Raw genomic sequence first — 16,606 nt, 5'->3', positions numbered from 1 at the left:
CCCACTGATGGCAAAGGCAGGCTGTGACAGGAGGGCACTCAGGGGGTGGCTGCCAAGCAGTGAAGGGCAAATGCAGCGCCTGCTGTGTGAGGTGTTTAGCCCTTGATTTCTCCAGTAGCATGAGCAAACATTTGACTGTGGATTAGTTTGGGTTCATATTTGTTTGCTCCTATAGATGGAGCACACATATAGGATTTACAGGGAATAAGAAAAATAATGTGTTACAAACTGAACAACTGCCAGTTTTTATTATACAGGTACCACATATTTCTTTTTCTAAATAAGAAAAGATGTCACAATACCTATTGTGGTTTGTGCTGTCTGCTGGATTTATTCTGTAATAGTGGGACTCTTGATGTTGTAAGGATTGTTCTGTGAGATAAAAGAAAATCAAACTGTATAATAATCAAAGACTGTTGCAAAGGGAATACTCAGTTGTTTACATACATTCCATCATTTGCAAAGATGACTTTCTGTAGAAATGAAGACAAGTAGAAATGAATAGTTGCTTGTATGAGAACAGTGGGCTTAGAGTATCATTGTACTAGAACTTATAAAAACACATTCCTACAGACTCCACAGGACTTTGGAGTCCAAAATTACACTTAGGTTTTTAACTGCTCAGAGAACTTGGGGTTTAATGTTTTCCCTCTTTTATTTTTAGTTAAAAATTCTTCCAGGGCAACTTGTATTTATGACAATTTACCAAAAAGGCAACAGAACACGTCTGCTGAGGCACATTGCCCTGTGGGATGGCAAAGAGATAAAGCTAACAGGCACTTACACTGGACTCTTCCCAAAGCTGCCTGGAGGTCATGGCATTCAGGGTAGGTTTCTCAATTCTTTTACAAGTATTCAAAGCAGACTATAAAATAAAATAAACTACATAAATCTGATTTCAAAATACATATTCAAAATGCACGTTCAAAGGGTTTCAATCCTGGTTTCAATTTAGGGCTTCTAAGGTCTTATTTGCTTTAAATTCATTATAGGTCTGGCTGTTAGAAATGTCAACTTCAGAACAGTCTTCCTGCTTTGTGAATATGGAAGATAAAATTAAAGTACTGGGTACTGCAGGGAGCACTGGTCACACTGGCTGCTACCTTGAGGTTTTAAACCCTTATGTTGACTTTATGATCTGAAAACAGAGAAGATAACTGCACTTACTGGTTTGAGTGTTGTAGGCTGTTCCCCTTCCAATGTGAGGCTATCTCAGTTTTACACAAATTACTTCCCTGGCTGTTGTTGCTGAAGTTGCCCTGGATGTAGCTGTCAATCTTTTGATTATTGCAGGTAACTCCTGTTTTGCTGGTAAATAGGGAGAGGGTTCCTGTTTTCACTTACATTTCTTCATGTTGGGCAGATATCAGCACACTGAAGTCATTGTGGCTGCTGGGTTGGGGGGGTGTGTGTGTATGAGCAGAGACTGTGTTTCCCTGGGAACCAAGGGATGTCCTGCTGCCTGTGGGAAAATGTCCTGGGAATGGTCATGATTCCTGGTGGGAAATCTTACTTGTTTGTTTTCCTTGTAGTGGAACTTCTCCATCCTCTCTCCATCCCTTTTCCATGGTATGCCAGGGTCAACTTATATGTGAAACATTCGGCACGCAGTCACCGGGATGATCTTACTGTTGTTTGGAATGAGAAGGACAAGGTACAGTGGCCCAGAGCAAATAAATGTCAGGAGAATGACAGGAATATCAAGAGTTTTGGGGTTTTCTTAATTAAAAAAGGCACTAAGCAAGTCAGGGAATTCAACTATAAGGCAAACTACCCCCCTTCTTGGATATATACAAAGTTCTGACTATGAAAGATGAGCAGCTGATATTCTTGTAGGAAGTATTTTCAGGCCATACTATTTTTTTGTTTGCAGTAACCCCACACCTTGCTGCTTAACCAAAGGTAATGAAATGCATAAACCTCAAAGCACTGGGTGAAGGCCTCTGAGAGTAGGTGGAAAGAACAGCACAAATGTCATGCTTCAAGCAGCTTAGGGACAAAGAAAATCTAAGACAAGTGAGCGAGTGTGAGCATTAGTTGAGATCGAAAAAGATAAAGAACTCATTGCATGGGTATAATACCCCCACAGAATAATATTTACCCCCACAGAAGGGGGTACATACCATACACAGACCTTGCTTAGCATTTTCAACTTTACTGATTCAGTCAAAGCTCTTTTGTATTTCATTCTTTCACTCTCCTCTTTATTAGCAAGACTGACAAATATGGAACAGTTGAAACCAGTCTTTGTTTTCTTAAAGTAAGTCAGCAGTATTCTTTAAAAATATAAAAGACAAAACTAGAAGAACTTGGGGTAGGTTGATTTCCAGATGTTAAGTGGGCACAGTTTTCTGACTTGCTGCTAACAGCATCTTGGCTGAGTATTACATTATTTTCTGAATAGTGGAAAGATAGAAGACAATGTATAAAACATGCTACCATACATAAACATAAATGTGCCTGCAAAGAGCACAGAATTTCTTGATTTCTTTAAAAAGTGTTAAAATTCCAAAATTTACTTTAGAAGTAGTACAGAATGTTTTTTTTTACTACTACTTAAATTACCACAACTATTTAAATGCCACCACTATCTAAATTACCACAAAATATTTTGCTCTCAACAACATAACAGAATTTAGTTCCTAATGAACCCAATGTTTTTTTCTTGTGCTTTAACTTTGTAAGCTGTGTTTAATGACTGTGGCAGTGCAGCCTGCAGTGCCTAAAGATAAGACCAAAATTAAGCCTCAACAAACTTAAGCATTGTTCTTGATTTTAGTAAAACACAGAGAATAGTTCTGCTTTGAGCTGTACTATGCAGAGAATTCAAGTAGCAAGAATTGTCCTAGTTTGAACATTAACTTTCCTCACTGCTACAGAAAGGTCTTTATTGTGCACATAATTATTCTGAGGACAAGGTACAGGGAAATCTTACTGGCTGCATGTTTGAGGCCAGTATGTGAGAAGTGTTTTATTTCACAAGTTCCTTTTCCATTTGTTGATATTGATCAGATATCAGTGTCATCTTCTCTGAAGTTTGGAAGACACTGGACAAGCTACAGAGCCACTGCTGTGCACCCATTTAATTACACTCTGAAGCAACTGGAGGTGCATTCTCTGTCGGAAAGAAGGGGCAGAAAGTACAACCAGCAGGTGAGATCGTGAGACTGAGCTGCAAAATACACAGCTGTGATGCTGCATTTACTGTGAGTGTGCCTTTCACCCCTGAGAATTGCAGAACCAGATATCATCCTGAAAAATGTAAAGAGCACCAAGGGCTGTTATTGCCTTGTGTCCAAACCACCAGCACTGTTTCCTTTTTTAAGTATAACTGTTCCTATCTGACAGTCTTGCACTTTCAGCATTGACCCATTTTGGATGGGAGGAACCCAGAAGTGCACAGGAACCAGCCAAGCAATGAAAATTAGGCAAATTTTGGTCCATAAAGCAATGAACAAACTCCTAGTTTGCACACACAAGAAAAACAACAACAACAACAACAAAAACCCCACAACAAAACCAAACCAGAAACCCTTTGATACCCCTGTGAAGAAAATGTAAATTTTTGGATTGTAGAGGAAATTGCAACACAAATGTGAAAATGTACAAGGCTAGAAAGGCTTTAAAATATAGTTGTGAAGTGCACTTGCAAAGCACATATAGGGAAAAAGAGGAGGAGGAACTCCACAAACCATCCTTCAAGATCAAATACTACAGTATAATTTCCATCTGACTGCACTGTGTGGGTCATTGCAGCTGCTGAGGCTGAAGACTTTCAGCAATAAGCTGTGCCAGCTGTGCAGTGTTTGTTCATCTGAAGCCCTTTGGTGCTCAGGGGTGTTTGCAAAATACTCAGGATGGTTCCAGAATCGTATTCAGAGGAATAAATTCTCTTGTAGGGTCATTATTGCAGTTGTGCCATTAATTGCTTTGCATGACAGACCCCAGGCAGCTTCCAGAGAGGGTAACAAAAGCCTTCCATGGCCTTGGTTGTGGAAGTGTAGCTTCCCTGTGTTTTTCTCAGGTTTGGAGCTTCCAGGCCACAGATTTCCACTGACGGATCTGTCACAGCTTTCACTGTGGCTCTGTTTTCTTCCACTGGATGGGGGTCATTCTGCTGGTTCTAGTCTTGCTGCTGGACAAATCTTTCTCTGCTTTCAGCTGCAGGTCTCAGGAAATGCTGGACAGCCTGCTCACCTCCGGCTGAGCCTGGAGGATAAATCCAGGATGGACATCACTGCCTGGGGTGGCTGTGTGACACTCACTGCAGGTCAGGTATGAGTCTTGCAGCCTTGGAATGGATGAGTGTAGCCAAATTCCTGTGTTCAATCCTCACAGACTGACTTTTTTTTTCTGTACTTGTTACCATATGAAAGCCTTGAAGTCAACCATTTTGTGTCTCAGAGGAAGAAAAATAAACCCTGTGAAAAATTCTGTTTCATGTTGTCAGACATGGTTGTACTTGGGCAGCAGCTTTCCCTGAGCACAGAACTGTCAGCCCCTTAGGTTTCTTGGGAGAGACTGAAGCAGTGTTTTATGGGTATAGACCATCCAGGGGTTCTCACAGGGTGTGTTTTTGTCCAGGAAACCTACTGCCCTAGGATATACTGAATACTTCTTTTAAAAAATTACTTATATGTGTCAATTTTTTCCACTTTTCCAGCTTCAGAGAATAGTAAGCATGGAACACCTGCATGCATGTGGGTCTCTAGAGCAAAGACCTACATTGTTTAATGAATACCTAGATCTGAACTGGGATGACAAAAAATTCAAACACAATTTCACATATGAGGTAAGAGAAGGCAGTTATTTGTATCTGACAGATATTTGTATCTGTTGACTCACCATTTTCATGGAAGCTGTTCTCAGTAGATGAGAAATTATTTTGATTTTAGAGGTAATGTTGAGTGGATTTTAAGAGAGCTTCTGTAGAGCACCATTTTTGGTGAGATACCATTACTTCACTTTACCTTTTACATATCTCTCTACACAGGAAGAAAGCTAAATGGAGCATAGTTAAGAAAGGGTTCTTACAAACTAGAGGCCTCACCTGTGCACTAAATTTGCAAAACTTGTAGGACAGGGACCGGTAACAAGGCTGATAAGCCAAAACATTGTCAAGTGGAAATGTTATGTTTTGGAAATGTTACATTAAAATCCTGAAGCTACTGGAATAACAAAAGCCATCCTGGGGATGGGATGAGTGGTTCCAAGGAGTGTCTAAGATCCTGCTGTCATCTTTTAACTTTGTTTTCTTGGTTCATTGCAGAGAAATCAACTCTTGTATCCTGATAAGTTTCAGTTAGAAGCTGCTCTGGAAAATATTTTCCTGACCCCATGTACCAAACAGAAGATTCTGGGTAAAATAGAAACAAACTACTGCTCTTGCCTGGATTACTATACAAGCTTTGAGTTCTGTGACCTTCCAAATGTAAGTCTGACATAAACACATTGAACTTGCTTCACTTTAAATGTAATTACTCATTTGGAGACTTAGTTTTCCTCAGCTGCAACTCTTCACAAGAATTACCATACTTCTGTAACTTAAACAAATAAATAAACAGTGTCTTTTGATGGACTGAGGCAGAAAGGTTCTGTTTGCCACTGTAGTGTATTCTATAGGTCCTTTTATGGTTGTAAACCTCACTTCCTCCATGTTCTTTCTTTCCTCTTCCTTTTTCAGAAGTCTTTTAATTTCACGTTTCTGGACAATACCAAAACAGGCTCATAAGTGATCAAAAAGAAAACTAGAGAGGAGTAAAAGTGCTTTCCTTCCCCGTGGGTAAAAGTTTGCTGGTTTTTATGATTGCTCTGCTGGTAGCTGATGGATTTTTGAACTGTAACATAACCTTATTTTTCTATTACACACATAAACTGAAGGCCCATCTATGATCTTCCTTAGGTGCATGCTGGACCTTAGAGATGCTTGTAGAGACTCACAACAAACACAGAACTTGGAACTTGCAATAAATGTTTCTCTTGAGTTTCCAGTGGCTGAAACACATCTTGGTTTCCTTATTTACTGTCAGAGCAGGTCACACTTTGTCAGCAACAGGAAAACTTTCTCCCAGACCAAGGTGTGATAGGACCTGTCTATAATGTAAAGAATGTATATGCAAGTCACTCCAAAAGCAGGTGCCTCTGTATTTTTGGACCACCTCTTCAAAGGCATCATGGTTTAGGCCCAGCTGGAAATTAAGCACCACGGACACTCACACAACCCCCTCTCTCTCTCTCCCCTCCCTGTGGAATGGGGAGGACAATCAAAAGTGAAACTTGTATGTTGAGATAAGAACAGTTTAATAATTGAAAATTAACTAAATTCCAATAATAATACCAGTAGTAGTAGTAGTAATAACAAAAAGGAAAAACACTAAACAAAGTGATGCACAACACAATTGCTCATCACCTGCTGCCTGATGCCAGACCCCCCTTCCCAAACCCAGATTTGCCCCTTCTGGGTAACTCCCCCCAGTTTATGTACTGGACATGATATTCTGTGGTGTGGGATATACCTTTGGCCAGGTTGGGTCACCTGTCCCAGCTGTGCTTTTGTGCACCTCCTCACTGGCAGAGCAGGAGACAAACACACATCAAAGTCTCCTTGACTTAGGATAAACACAACTGAACAAAACACAAAATATCTGTGTATAACCAACCCCATTCCCATTCCAAATCCAAAACTCAGCACTGTACCAGCTATTGAGAAGAAATTAACTCTATCCCAGTTGAAACCAGGACAATATTCACCTCACCTCCCATGCACCCCCAACTTTATCAAAATGTCTGGCTAGAGTAGCTGAGAAATGTAGGAGCAAAAACATTGGACATTTTAACAAAATACAGTTCTCTTGCAACTGTTCCTCAGGTCTTCAGCTGTAATCACAGAACATGCTTTGTTATAGCACAGAAACTGAAGCTGTAATGAAGATAGTGCTGTGAGGAGCAGGAGGATGTGCTGGTTTCTGAAACTACAAGTTTTGTTGTGCTGTAATTTCCTGAGAATGTTGTCACTGTACAACTTCTCAGTACTCAAAGTAGAGCCCATTTGTTTGGAAGAATTTGGAATCTTTAACACCTTTTTTGTGCATACTTAGGTAATTGTTTTATCTGGAAAGCACCAGCTCAACAAAGATGACATCATTTTGCAGTCAGAGGGCAGATTCCACCTTGCTGGTCACGGGAGAGATGAAGGGTTGATTGGAGTATCCATAAAGAATCAGAGCACTGCTGATGTGAAGAACTATTCTTTGGAAATTGAAGTGAGTTTCTATTTTATTTTACTTGCACTGGGGTTTGGTTTTTAAAGGCCTGCTGCCATCTATCTCCCAAACGGATCAGGTGCAGGCAGTGACTGTAAACCAGCAGGCAACACAAAACACTCCTGGTTTCTTTAGTGCTGTCTCTAAAGCAGCAGTTAGGCAGTGTCCATGTGGTGTGACCGACATACAAAGGAAAGCAGCAACATTAGGTCTCTGCAGAGCTGTCACAAATAAAGTAAGCGTGTTTCTAGTGGAGTGCATCAATTTTAAGAGGCTGTGTGCTGTTATAACTCCCCTTCAGCGTAACTGCTCTGTTGTGTGAGGTATGGGGTTTTCACCTTGTCAGAAGAAAGAGGGAAACAAAATACAATGCTTACACAAAGCATCATTTGCCAGAAAAAAGAACTGGCAAAAAAAGAACTAAAAAAGGCACAGAACAGCTCATATGATGCTCATTCTGAGAAAAATATCTTCCTTTTTCTCTACCCCCCTCCCCCCCCATTTTGCATTTGTTTTTAATTTCCTGTGAAATCAATATGGTGGAGAGGCAGATGGAGACAACAGAGTGAGGCAGAAAACTAACGGGGTCAGCACCATCCAAACTCTTCATTAGCAGGAATGTGGGTAGTCAGGCACTAACTGAGACAATAGACCACCCCCTAACAAAATTATTATGATGACTTAATCAGTAACAAATACTAAATTATTTTTCCATCTCTCTCTCTTTAGAGAGGAGGGAGGTGAAACAAGTATCAGCTGCTCTGCATGAGCTTGCTTTATTCTGTGTTTTGGAATAAACGGCACAAATTAGCAACCTCACAGAAAGCTGACTGGGACATTATATTTCTTTCATTGCTTTCATTAAAAATTTGTCCACAAGCCTCGTGCTATCCAGTTATTCAGCTCCTGGGCCAGTCACTCTGATGCTTGTGCCTCTCTTAGTGTAACTCCAGCATAGTGCACAAGCATTGGGAAACACTTCCCTCACCACTTACCCTTTTGTGGGAAGCACAGACATTTGAGCACCATCTCTGAACGGTCATTAATTCTGTATGGTGGCTTTGAATAAATGTTTTTCCTTTATGGCTGCAGTTAAGAGCCTTTGAAGATATTTCGCTAGGCCTGACAGGAACTGCTGCTTCCTCATCTGTCCGGAGCCAAATCCTGGTGGAGGGGATTATTGATCAGGAAGAGAAAGTAAAAATAGCTGCTTCAAAAGGCAAGGAGTGTTTTCAGTACTACATGGGCTATCTGAAAGGTACGTATCTCACTGACAATGCTGTCAGCCACAGGACTGTTTTAGGTCATCCTGCAAAGAGCAGAGAGCTGGACATGATGATCCTTATGCATCCCTTCCAACTGGAGCTATTCTGTGACTCCCAGCTATGTGTGTCATTGCTATGAAGAGACAGGAAGAAAGGCCCTGTCTCTAGTGCTGAGCTAGCTCAGTTCATTCAAGCTATGGTCTTTCAGATAAAGAAAAGCTGAAGCTTAAAATCTGTTACACAGGTCAGTTTGGGAGACACTTTCATATTATTGCAATAGATGGTAACAAAAGATAGGATTAATTTCCTCTTGGTTTAACCATCTTAAAGTTGTATGCCTTAAGACAATCATTACATTCCAAATTCAATAAAGGAAATGAGAGGAGGCACCTCCAAAGACTGACTGTAGCACATGCTGGAACAGCTGGGATGTGTGAAGTGGGATGTGTGCAACCACTGGCTGCAGGGGATGGTCTCACAGCAGTCAGCTCTGACTGACAACAGAGAGGTAAAAACGGCTGTTGGTTCAAGTTGTGCCTAATTAGTGTTAGTGAGTTAGGTGAAATGAGCTGCAAGAGGTGGAGCTCATCCACATTTCAGCTACATTACAGCTGAGTGCAAACCAAGTAGATTTGGTGGCATCCCAGTTGTCTCAAACTCGTGTTGCTGACAATCCCAGCCCTTGTTTCACTTACGGATTTGCCATCCCACACTTCTGCGGGGGAGTTTCTCTCATGTTTATGTTTTCACCTGTAAGTGCTATGATGTTTTTGAGATTAGGACCATTAGTTTGTGAATCACTGAAGTCAGAAGTTTGTAGAAATGACTCAACTCAGCTCTCTCAACCCAGATTCTGTGTGCACTTTGCCAACCATTTGTTTATGCTCATCAGTGCTTCTGTAGAAATCACTTGTGTGTGTGCTGGGTGGAACTGACAGGCCTTCATTTAAGGGCTGGGCAATTTTGAAACATCTGCAACAAGGGACAGTGAAGACTAAAGTAGAAAAAAGGCCTGTAAACCAGTGTGACTGAGAGATTTAGATTTACATTAATCCAGTGCTTCCTTTGCAATAGCGAATCTGTATTTGTCATTCATTCACAAGCCACACAGAAGAGGCAGATCAGACCCCGACACTGATCTAATTTTCTCCTGTTTGTCTCTTGTGTTTTGGGTTTTTTCCTCCACACCTAACACACTCCAATTCTGACTGATCACCTAAGTAATTAAAAGCTGGCTTTGAAACAATGCCTGTCAGCGTTGTTCCTGTAAATGAAGTGCTCTCTTTTCATTTCCTAAGGGGATTTGGAAGAAGGAATGGAAGTCAGTGCTTGTTCTGATGGGCAACAGATGGCTGTCATTAACACCTATCTCAGCATCAATGGTGAAAGGCAGGAAAACGTGGGACAAGTGACTCTAGCAGCCGCTAATGGAAGCTTGAGTTTTCTAGCGCATGGATGTGGAGATCCAGTTCTTAAGGCTGAGGTGAGACCTTGAGTGGCTGTTAACTGCAGCGTGATTTTCTCAGAATATTATTTGATTTTGTCATTTTGGTGGAGCACCTTCCATGTAGGCTTCAGGTGTGAATCTTGGTGAGTAACCAGGAAAAATTAATGCAATTTTTAAATTATTTTCACGTTGATGTGAAAAGTTACCATGGTGAGAATTAAGAAGTTCAGCCATGCCTAGAGATAGAAAATACAGGACCCTCTTCTGAAGGGTGGGTCCTCTGAGGAGGGTAAGGAAATAAAGTGAGAGCAGCAGAAACTGCTCAGCGTGTTGGTTACAAAACTAATGATTAGAATCCTGAATGTGCTTTCACTTTTAATAGGGTTTCACATACTCTCTGTTTGGGGGTTGCTTTTTGCTTTTCATGGTTTGACTTTTCTGTTCCCATGTCTATCCACTGAATAATGCAGAAGTTGTTTCCCCTAGGATGAGGCTACTGTGGCTGTTTACTGGCATTTAAACTAGTACAAACTTTGAATGATTTGGATCCAGCACAAGCAATTTTAAGTAATGAATTCAAGGTTTTAACAATCTTCTCACAGAACAAGCTTAATGAAATTGGGAGCCTTTTGAAAGCCAAACTGATAGAGAAGATAAAGAAGTTTGATGGAAACCTGTGGAGATTCAGGAGATCAGTAAGTATCTGTACATGATCTGTGAAAACACCATGAAGTGTTCATGCAGTGTTAATTAAACATCGTTATATTGCCTGTGGCTGTTTTGTTTTGCTCAAACATTTCAATGATTACTCCTGTGCTGACCTGTAACTCATACAGAGACAAAAGGCATGTTTTATGGTGGAGTTCCTGTATCTCGGCACCAACACTGTGGAGCGAGAATTGCCTTGCAATGAAGTTAAAGCTTTGCTTGAGATCACTGTGTGTTTTGAAATTGCTTCTTTTTTGGAACCACTGTAGGTGCAGCATATTGGTTTCCTGTCTGAAGCAGCTGGCTGGCCTTCAGCGGCCTTGCAAAGGGCAGCAGCATTCCTGCACAGTGTGGGTAGAGCTGTCACCCAGGCGTGGAAGCAAAGTGGCATTGGGCACGTTCTGAGAAGAAAGATCCCACTTTATCTGGAGAAAATTCAAGACATTGTCCAGCAAATGCTGAATGAATTACAAAGTAAGCAAAACAGTGCAAAGCAAGAATAGGGGCAATGTCAGTGCAGGGCAAACCAAACTTGACTGTAAACCATGAAACATACTGAACAGCACAAGGTTTTCTGTTTTGATCTAGGAAAAAGTGCTGACCTTGGCTCTCAGTGTACAGAGTGTGAGCCTTGATGCAATAAGATCTAAAAAGGCTCTCTGAGAGCACCTTTCTAATGAAATCAGTGGTGAGGCTTTTTCTTGGTCATAGGAGGCTGAGTTCAACACGATGAGAACAGAGCCCTTAATTCCCAAGCTGAAGTATTTCTGCTAACAGTTCCCTGGCAAGCCTTTCCTCCCAAAGGGCTGTTCATATCCATCCTTGAATTTTTAATGCTTGTACTAATCGGATTTCACTTGATGTTTTTTTCCAAGCCTATCCAGTAGCCACTAATTCACTGTTCAGAAGGACTATGGCCCATATGGAAACCTTTGAGAAAGGTGGTCAGCTGGAATTTAGCTGCAAAAGCCTTCATTTCTCACAAGAGTAAAAACTCGTTTTGAGCCACTTAGCTTCAGGCACTTCCCACTCAAAGGCTGGATTTAGTTGATATACCATGCTTGAAATCAGTTGTGACCAAACTGTCCTGTTGCTCAGCAGGTGCAGTTTGTGCAGTACAGCTCTGATGGAGGCACATTGCAGAGCATCCCTTATATTCCTTTTGGACAGCAGCAATGTATTTGTAAGGGGGTCAGGGTTAGAGCTAAATGCCTCTTTCAGTTCACAGTTGTGCAATGTGCCCGACTGCCATGGAAACACAGCTGCCTGTTCCATTTTTCTGTGCCCCTCCTGCACTTATGCTGGAAATTGGGTGGAAACAAACAAGCAAACAGCCACTTTGTACCAATCCAGGAAAGGTTTGTCTCATTTTAATGTGTTTGCTTCAGAGCCATTAACAACTTTGAAGGACGCCTACTATGATGTAACCTTGAAGCCACTGGATGAAGTCTGGAAAGAGAAGACAGAAGAGCACATGAAGAAAATCCAGGCTTTCTTGCCCAAGATTTTAAAAGATGTGTGGCTAATGGAATCAATCCAGGTGGCATTAAAGGTTGTGAAAGCAGGCTTGGATATGGTTGGTATAACTCAGTTCTCCATTTTTAATGGTTTGAAAGACAAGGCCCACAAATTTAAGTCTCAGATTTGAGCTATGGCTACACAGAAACAGTTAACTATTTTTGTTTATGGAAATAGTGTAGTTATCTTGCCACATAATAAGCCTGTGCACAGCTGATTTACTGTTCTTGCAATATTTGTCCCTGCTTTCAAAGAGTACTTTTCCAGCTAGAGGAGAGGTTGTTTTACTAGTTCTGGTTGAAATCACAGTAGCAGTAATCTGTCATCCATGTAGCTTTTACTTTGCTTCAACAGAGAGGAGGAATTGTGATTCCAATAAACTGTACAAATAAATCTGGGCTCTTCTAGTTGAAATGAAAAGCAAAAAAGATATATCATGAGGCCAGTTGATATTAATAAAGATACCAGTCTTTTCCAAGCTACTGAAGCATGTTAACTTAGTGAAGCATTGGTATACTTTAAGTAATGTTATTTGGGAAGAATATATTTCTGTCCATTATTTGTTGGTGTTGTGACTAGAGTCTGTCCTCTGGATATTAACCTCTATATGACAAGATGCTGGCGGGCAGATGACAAATGCAAGAGAGACTAAAGTGTAATTTCACATTTATTTAAAACTCACCTGCAAGTACTGACCCTGCCCTGAAGCCATACTGAAATTTGTTTTATAATCTCTTGACTCTCCAACAGGCTACACAGCAGGTGCTCAGGTGGGCAGAGGCCATGTTTTCCAGAGCTGTGAGCAAGATTCGGAAGCCCCTGCTGAACCTGTACAGTTTTTCACCCAGGTAACTGGTAACTGGTGTTTTTGCAGGATCCCTGCTCTGGGCAGTGTTCTAAATGGATATGTGCACAGTTAGTCTTCCTGTCAGTCTGCAGCTGAGGGTTCTGGACAGCCATCCAACCACTCTTTGCTTTGGGCACATCACATCCTAATGTTTATTTCTGTTGGCTGCCAGGCCCAACTGGGCAGCAAACAGGCTATCAGTAGCTGTTAAGTGGCCTGAGATGGCCTGGGGCAGTGGAGCTCTTGGCCAGAGTAGGGTTGTGGTTTGCTCTTCTAAGCAGACTACAGTTCTTATGAATATTTCACTTCCACATTTCTAATAATAAAGCAGTAGCATTTAATCAGTTCAGCAGGTAAGGGGTGTTCTCTTCATATTCTACAGGAACTGTTCCGTGGCAGGAAAACTGCCAGTACTGCCTAAAGCAGACCTGTCCCTGCAGCTGGCAAATGTTACTACTTACCTCATTGGAGAAAAACTAATGAGGCCTCTGCAAGACCTCTACAATCTCAACATCCTTGCAGAGTACTATAGATTCAAACGGAGGATGATGGAGAGCCCCTTTGAACGTAAGCCCTTTCAAAGTGCTGCTTTGTTTTGTACCTGGGTCTATTTCCACTTAATTCTTTATTTTAAAAATCGTATTTGGAATAGTAGTTTACATAGAGATGGTTATTAATTAATAATTTTCCGATAAACTTACATAGTCTTTCTTGTAAGACAGTGATGGTATGTGTGAGATCAACACTCTGGGCAAAGCTGACATGCAGTAACACTGCTCTACTTAATATTCATGCAAATTTTGCAACTTCTTACACTTCTACTCTCAAGACTAAAAATCAGCAGGTGTCATTTATCTGCCTTATCCATATGCTCCTGTGAGTTGATACTACGGTTCAGTGCCAGTCATACCTGTTGGCTCTGTGTCCTGGCAGAGAGGCTTGGAAACTGGTGCCTTCACCTCTGCTGCCTCTAGGATGAGCAAGCTCAGCCCTACCAAAACTTCAGAGACAGTATTGCCTATAAAATTATTGCTAAATGCTAAAGGAATGAACTAATAGTCCCAACTGTCCCTTAAAGAGAATGGCTTTTGCAGAAAACCCTTTTTAATGGTTTCCTCCCCATAGACAGAGACACAACAGCAGGCTGTGAGAGTAGGTCCTAGTGCCCAAATCAGGGGAGTGATGATCAGCAGGGTTTCCTGGACTGCAGCTGTTTGATGCACTGGTTTGGAAGGGTCGTTTTTGGAGACAATATTCTTGTGTTTTCTGCATAAGAAGGTATAGTGTGTGTGTTTATAAATATGACTATCAAGTCGTATAATGATAAATCAAGATGAGCTTTGAATCCTAATTCAAGTTTATCGAAGTTTTACAGCACTCAGGTAAATCTATAACAAAAAATAAATAATGAAATGACTTTGTTTCTGAGAAAGTTTTGTTGCAGAGCAACTACAGTGTAACTAATTAAAATGTAAGTGTAGTAATGTCAGTGTAATAATAAGTTGAGAAATTATTTTAAGAGTATGCCAGCAAGAAGCTGTGTGTCTTGCAGTTTGCACAGCATTTACTGCTCTGTGGAAAACTCACTGATGTTTCTTCTGAAATGCCATTCTCCAGATCATGCTATGTTAGTGGGGACCAAGCATCTTGTGACTTTTGATGGAAAAATGTATGATTTGGCATCAAAGTGCAGTGTACTTCTTGCCAAGGATTTTGTTCACAATTCTTTCACTGTAATACTAAATGAGGAAACTAGGAACTCAAGATCGCTGTATGTGGAGATGAACCGGACTGTGATGAGTATCTACCCACGACTAAAGGTAGGAAGAGCAAATCAACCATTTTTTATTTTTGGCAGAAATTTTCTTCAACTGACAAAAAAGAAGTTTTTAAAATATTAATTCTCAAAACATAGATCAGAAGCACTCTCAGACAAGGGCTTTAAAGTAACCACTTCTTAAAAAGAAAATACCTCTTCAAAGCAAAACCCTTAACTCAAGGGCTGCCTCTTTGCTCTCTGTGTATGAAAGTAACTTTTCAACTTTCCTCTGACATGGCCTAAAAGAATGGCAGTGAGGGAAGCTTTACACTTTCTGCTCTTTCAGAAGTTTAACACAACCCCGTTCTTATTCCCGTAATTCTGGACTAAGTTGGCCTCATCCCACATGCAAATCCAGACTGTGTTTGCCTGTGACTGAACTTACACTATGACAGATTTGAAATTGCATTTTCATTTTAAAACAGATATCCAAGATGTATAACTTCTCCTTTACGGAAGAGAACTGCCAAGTACTGGATCAATCCCTTGAAAACAGTACCATGAATTCAAGGCGAGGAACCAACAAAATAGAAATATCTGATCACAAAGGAGTTTCTGTTTCTTGTGACTTTCAGTATGATCTCTGTACTGTCACTCTGGCTGGGTGGCACCACGGTGAGTATCAATCATACCGCTGTTCATAATTTTTGCTATCTCTGAATTATCTGTATGATCAGTAGTACCAGCATCTCTGCAGTCCTTCACTTGTTCTTCCCCTCTTCATTTATACACACCGTGGAAATGGCCCTAGGCATTCCCAGTAATTGCCATCTAGAGCATGGAATGCACCATTCCAGTAAGAACAACAAGTTCTATTTTACTGTTGATTCAATGCAATAAAGCAGACAGAAAGCAGAGGCAGAGGTACTGCAGTCAGCCCAGCCCCAAACCCCAGCTGAGAAATCTGCTCTAGAGCAGGCTTAGCTTGTCAGACCTGCAAGACAGCTACCAGAGGGAGGTCCAAAACCTCACAGGCTTTTTGATACACTTTGAATGCATTCCTATCCATGTACCCCACACTATTCTAAAACTCACCCCCCAAAGATCACCAGAGAATGGATCTGATGTCTTGGTATGCTCAGGAGAAGCCCATGACCAGCTGAGACATGAGATGGCAATGCAGGCTGGGCAGCTTCCCCTCTTCCACACTAGAGCTGAGCCCTGCTGGACAAAATAATCAGAGCCCAGAGACAGCTGCTGTAATTTTCCTGCACCTACTCTGGACAACTCCTATTTTATTCCATTTTAATTTCCTCCCAGGTATTTCAGCTGGGCTTTTTGGTACCAACGATAATGAAGCTGGAAACGAATGGATGGTGCCTAATGGTTCCTTCACTGACAATGTGCAGGAGTTCACACACAGCTGGCAGGTAATGAACTGAGGGGCTTCTGTGTGCAGAGCTGCTGAGCACAGAGGGCAATGTCTGACACACTGCGTTGGCTTAGATGAACTAAAGCTCGACAGTGAAAACAGCAGCACACTGTATTGTTTTGTGTCTAACCAGGGGAAAGGTTGCACATATTTGCTAAAAACTGTTCAAGAATTCCCCATAAATAGGCATTGAATATTTTTGGCCTAGGTGGTAAGGTAAAACATAGAGGTGGCTCCTGCTGCTGCTTTTACAAGAAACTAAAGTTGGAGCCAAGTATCTTTAAGGAGGAAAACATCAGAGCACCTCTTCCTGGAATGCAGGGACAGGTGCTATCAGGTCTCGGCCAAATCTGTATGTTCATCACTCA

The 16,606-nt window shown here is 41.2% G+C and overlaps 1 protein-coding gene across 1 annotated transcript in view; it reads left to right on the top strand.

Moving 5' to 3' along the window:
- LOC138118929 (uncharacterized) overlaps positions 1 to 16,606 on the top strand; it is an 83,617-nt gene that overhangs the window by 60,891 nt on the left and 6,120 nt on the right. Inside the window, exons 54-72 of the mRNA XM_069030308.1 lie at positions 665 to 827; positions 993 to 1,050; positions 1,381 to 1,654; positions 3,013 to 3,153; positions 4,162 to 4,275; positions 4,664 to 4,792; positions 5,270 to 5,431; positions 7,098 to 7,262; positions 8,355 to 8,659; positions 9,203 to 9,279; positions 9,826 to 10,010; positions 10,577 to 10,669; positions 10,952 to 11,156; positions 12,071 to 12,258; positions 12,951 to 13,048; positions 13,430 to 13,614; positions 14,665 to 14,867; positions 15,292 to 15,481; positions 16,127 to 16,236. Coding sequence (XP_068886409.1) covers positions 665 to 827; positions 993 to 1,050; positions 1,381 to 1,654; positions 3,013 to 3,153; positions 4,162 to 4,275; positions 4,664 to 4,792; positions 5,270 to 5,431; positions 7,098 to 7,262; positions 8,355 to 8,659; positions 9,203 to 9,279; positions 9,826 to 10,010; positions 10,577 to 10,669; positions 10,952 to 11,156; positions 12,071 to 12,258; positions 12,951 to 13,048; positions 13,430 to 13,614; positions 14,665 to 14,867; positions 15,292 to 15,481; positions 16,127 to 16,236 — 3,045 coding nt within the window. The remainder of the gene's footprint in view (positions 1 to 664; positions 828 to 992; positions 1,051 to 1,380; positions 1,655 to 3,012; positions 3,154 to 4,161; positions 4,276 to 4,663; positions 4,793 to 5,269; positions 5,432 to 7,097; positions 7,263 to 8,354; positions 8,660 to 9,202; positions 9,280 to 9,825; positions 10,011 to 10,576; positions 10,670 to 10,951; positions 11,157 to 12,070; positions 12,259 to 12,950; positions 13,049 to 13,429; positions 13,615 to 14,664; positions 14,868 to 15,291; positions 15,482 to 16,126; positions 16,237 to 16,606) is intronic.

The sequence above is a fragment of the Aphelocoma coerulescens genome, chromosome 14, assembly GCF_041296385.1.
Source record: "Aphelocoma coerulescens isolate FSJ_1873_10779 chromosome 14, UR_Acoe_1.0, whole genome shotgun sequence".
NCBI classification, from domain to species: Eukaryota; Metazoa; Chordata; class Aves; order Passeriformes; family Corvidae; genus Aphelocoma; species Aphelocoma coerulescens.
The sequence above is the reverse complement of the archived record's forward strand: the minus strand, read 5'-3'. Positions and strand labels throughout refer to the sequence as shown.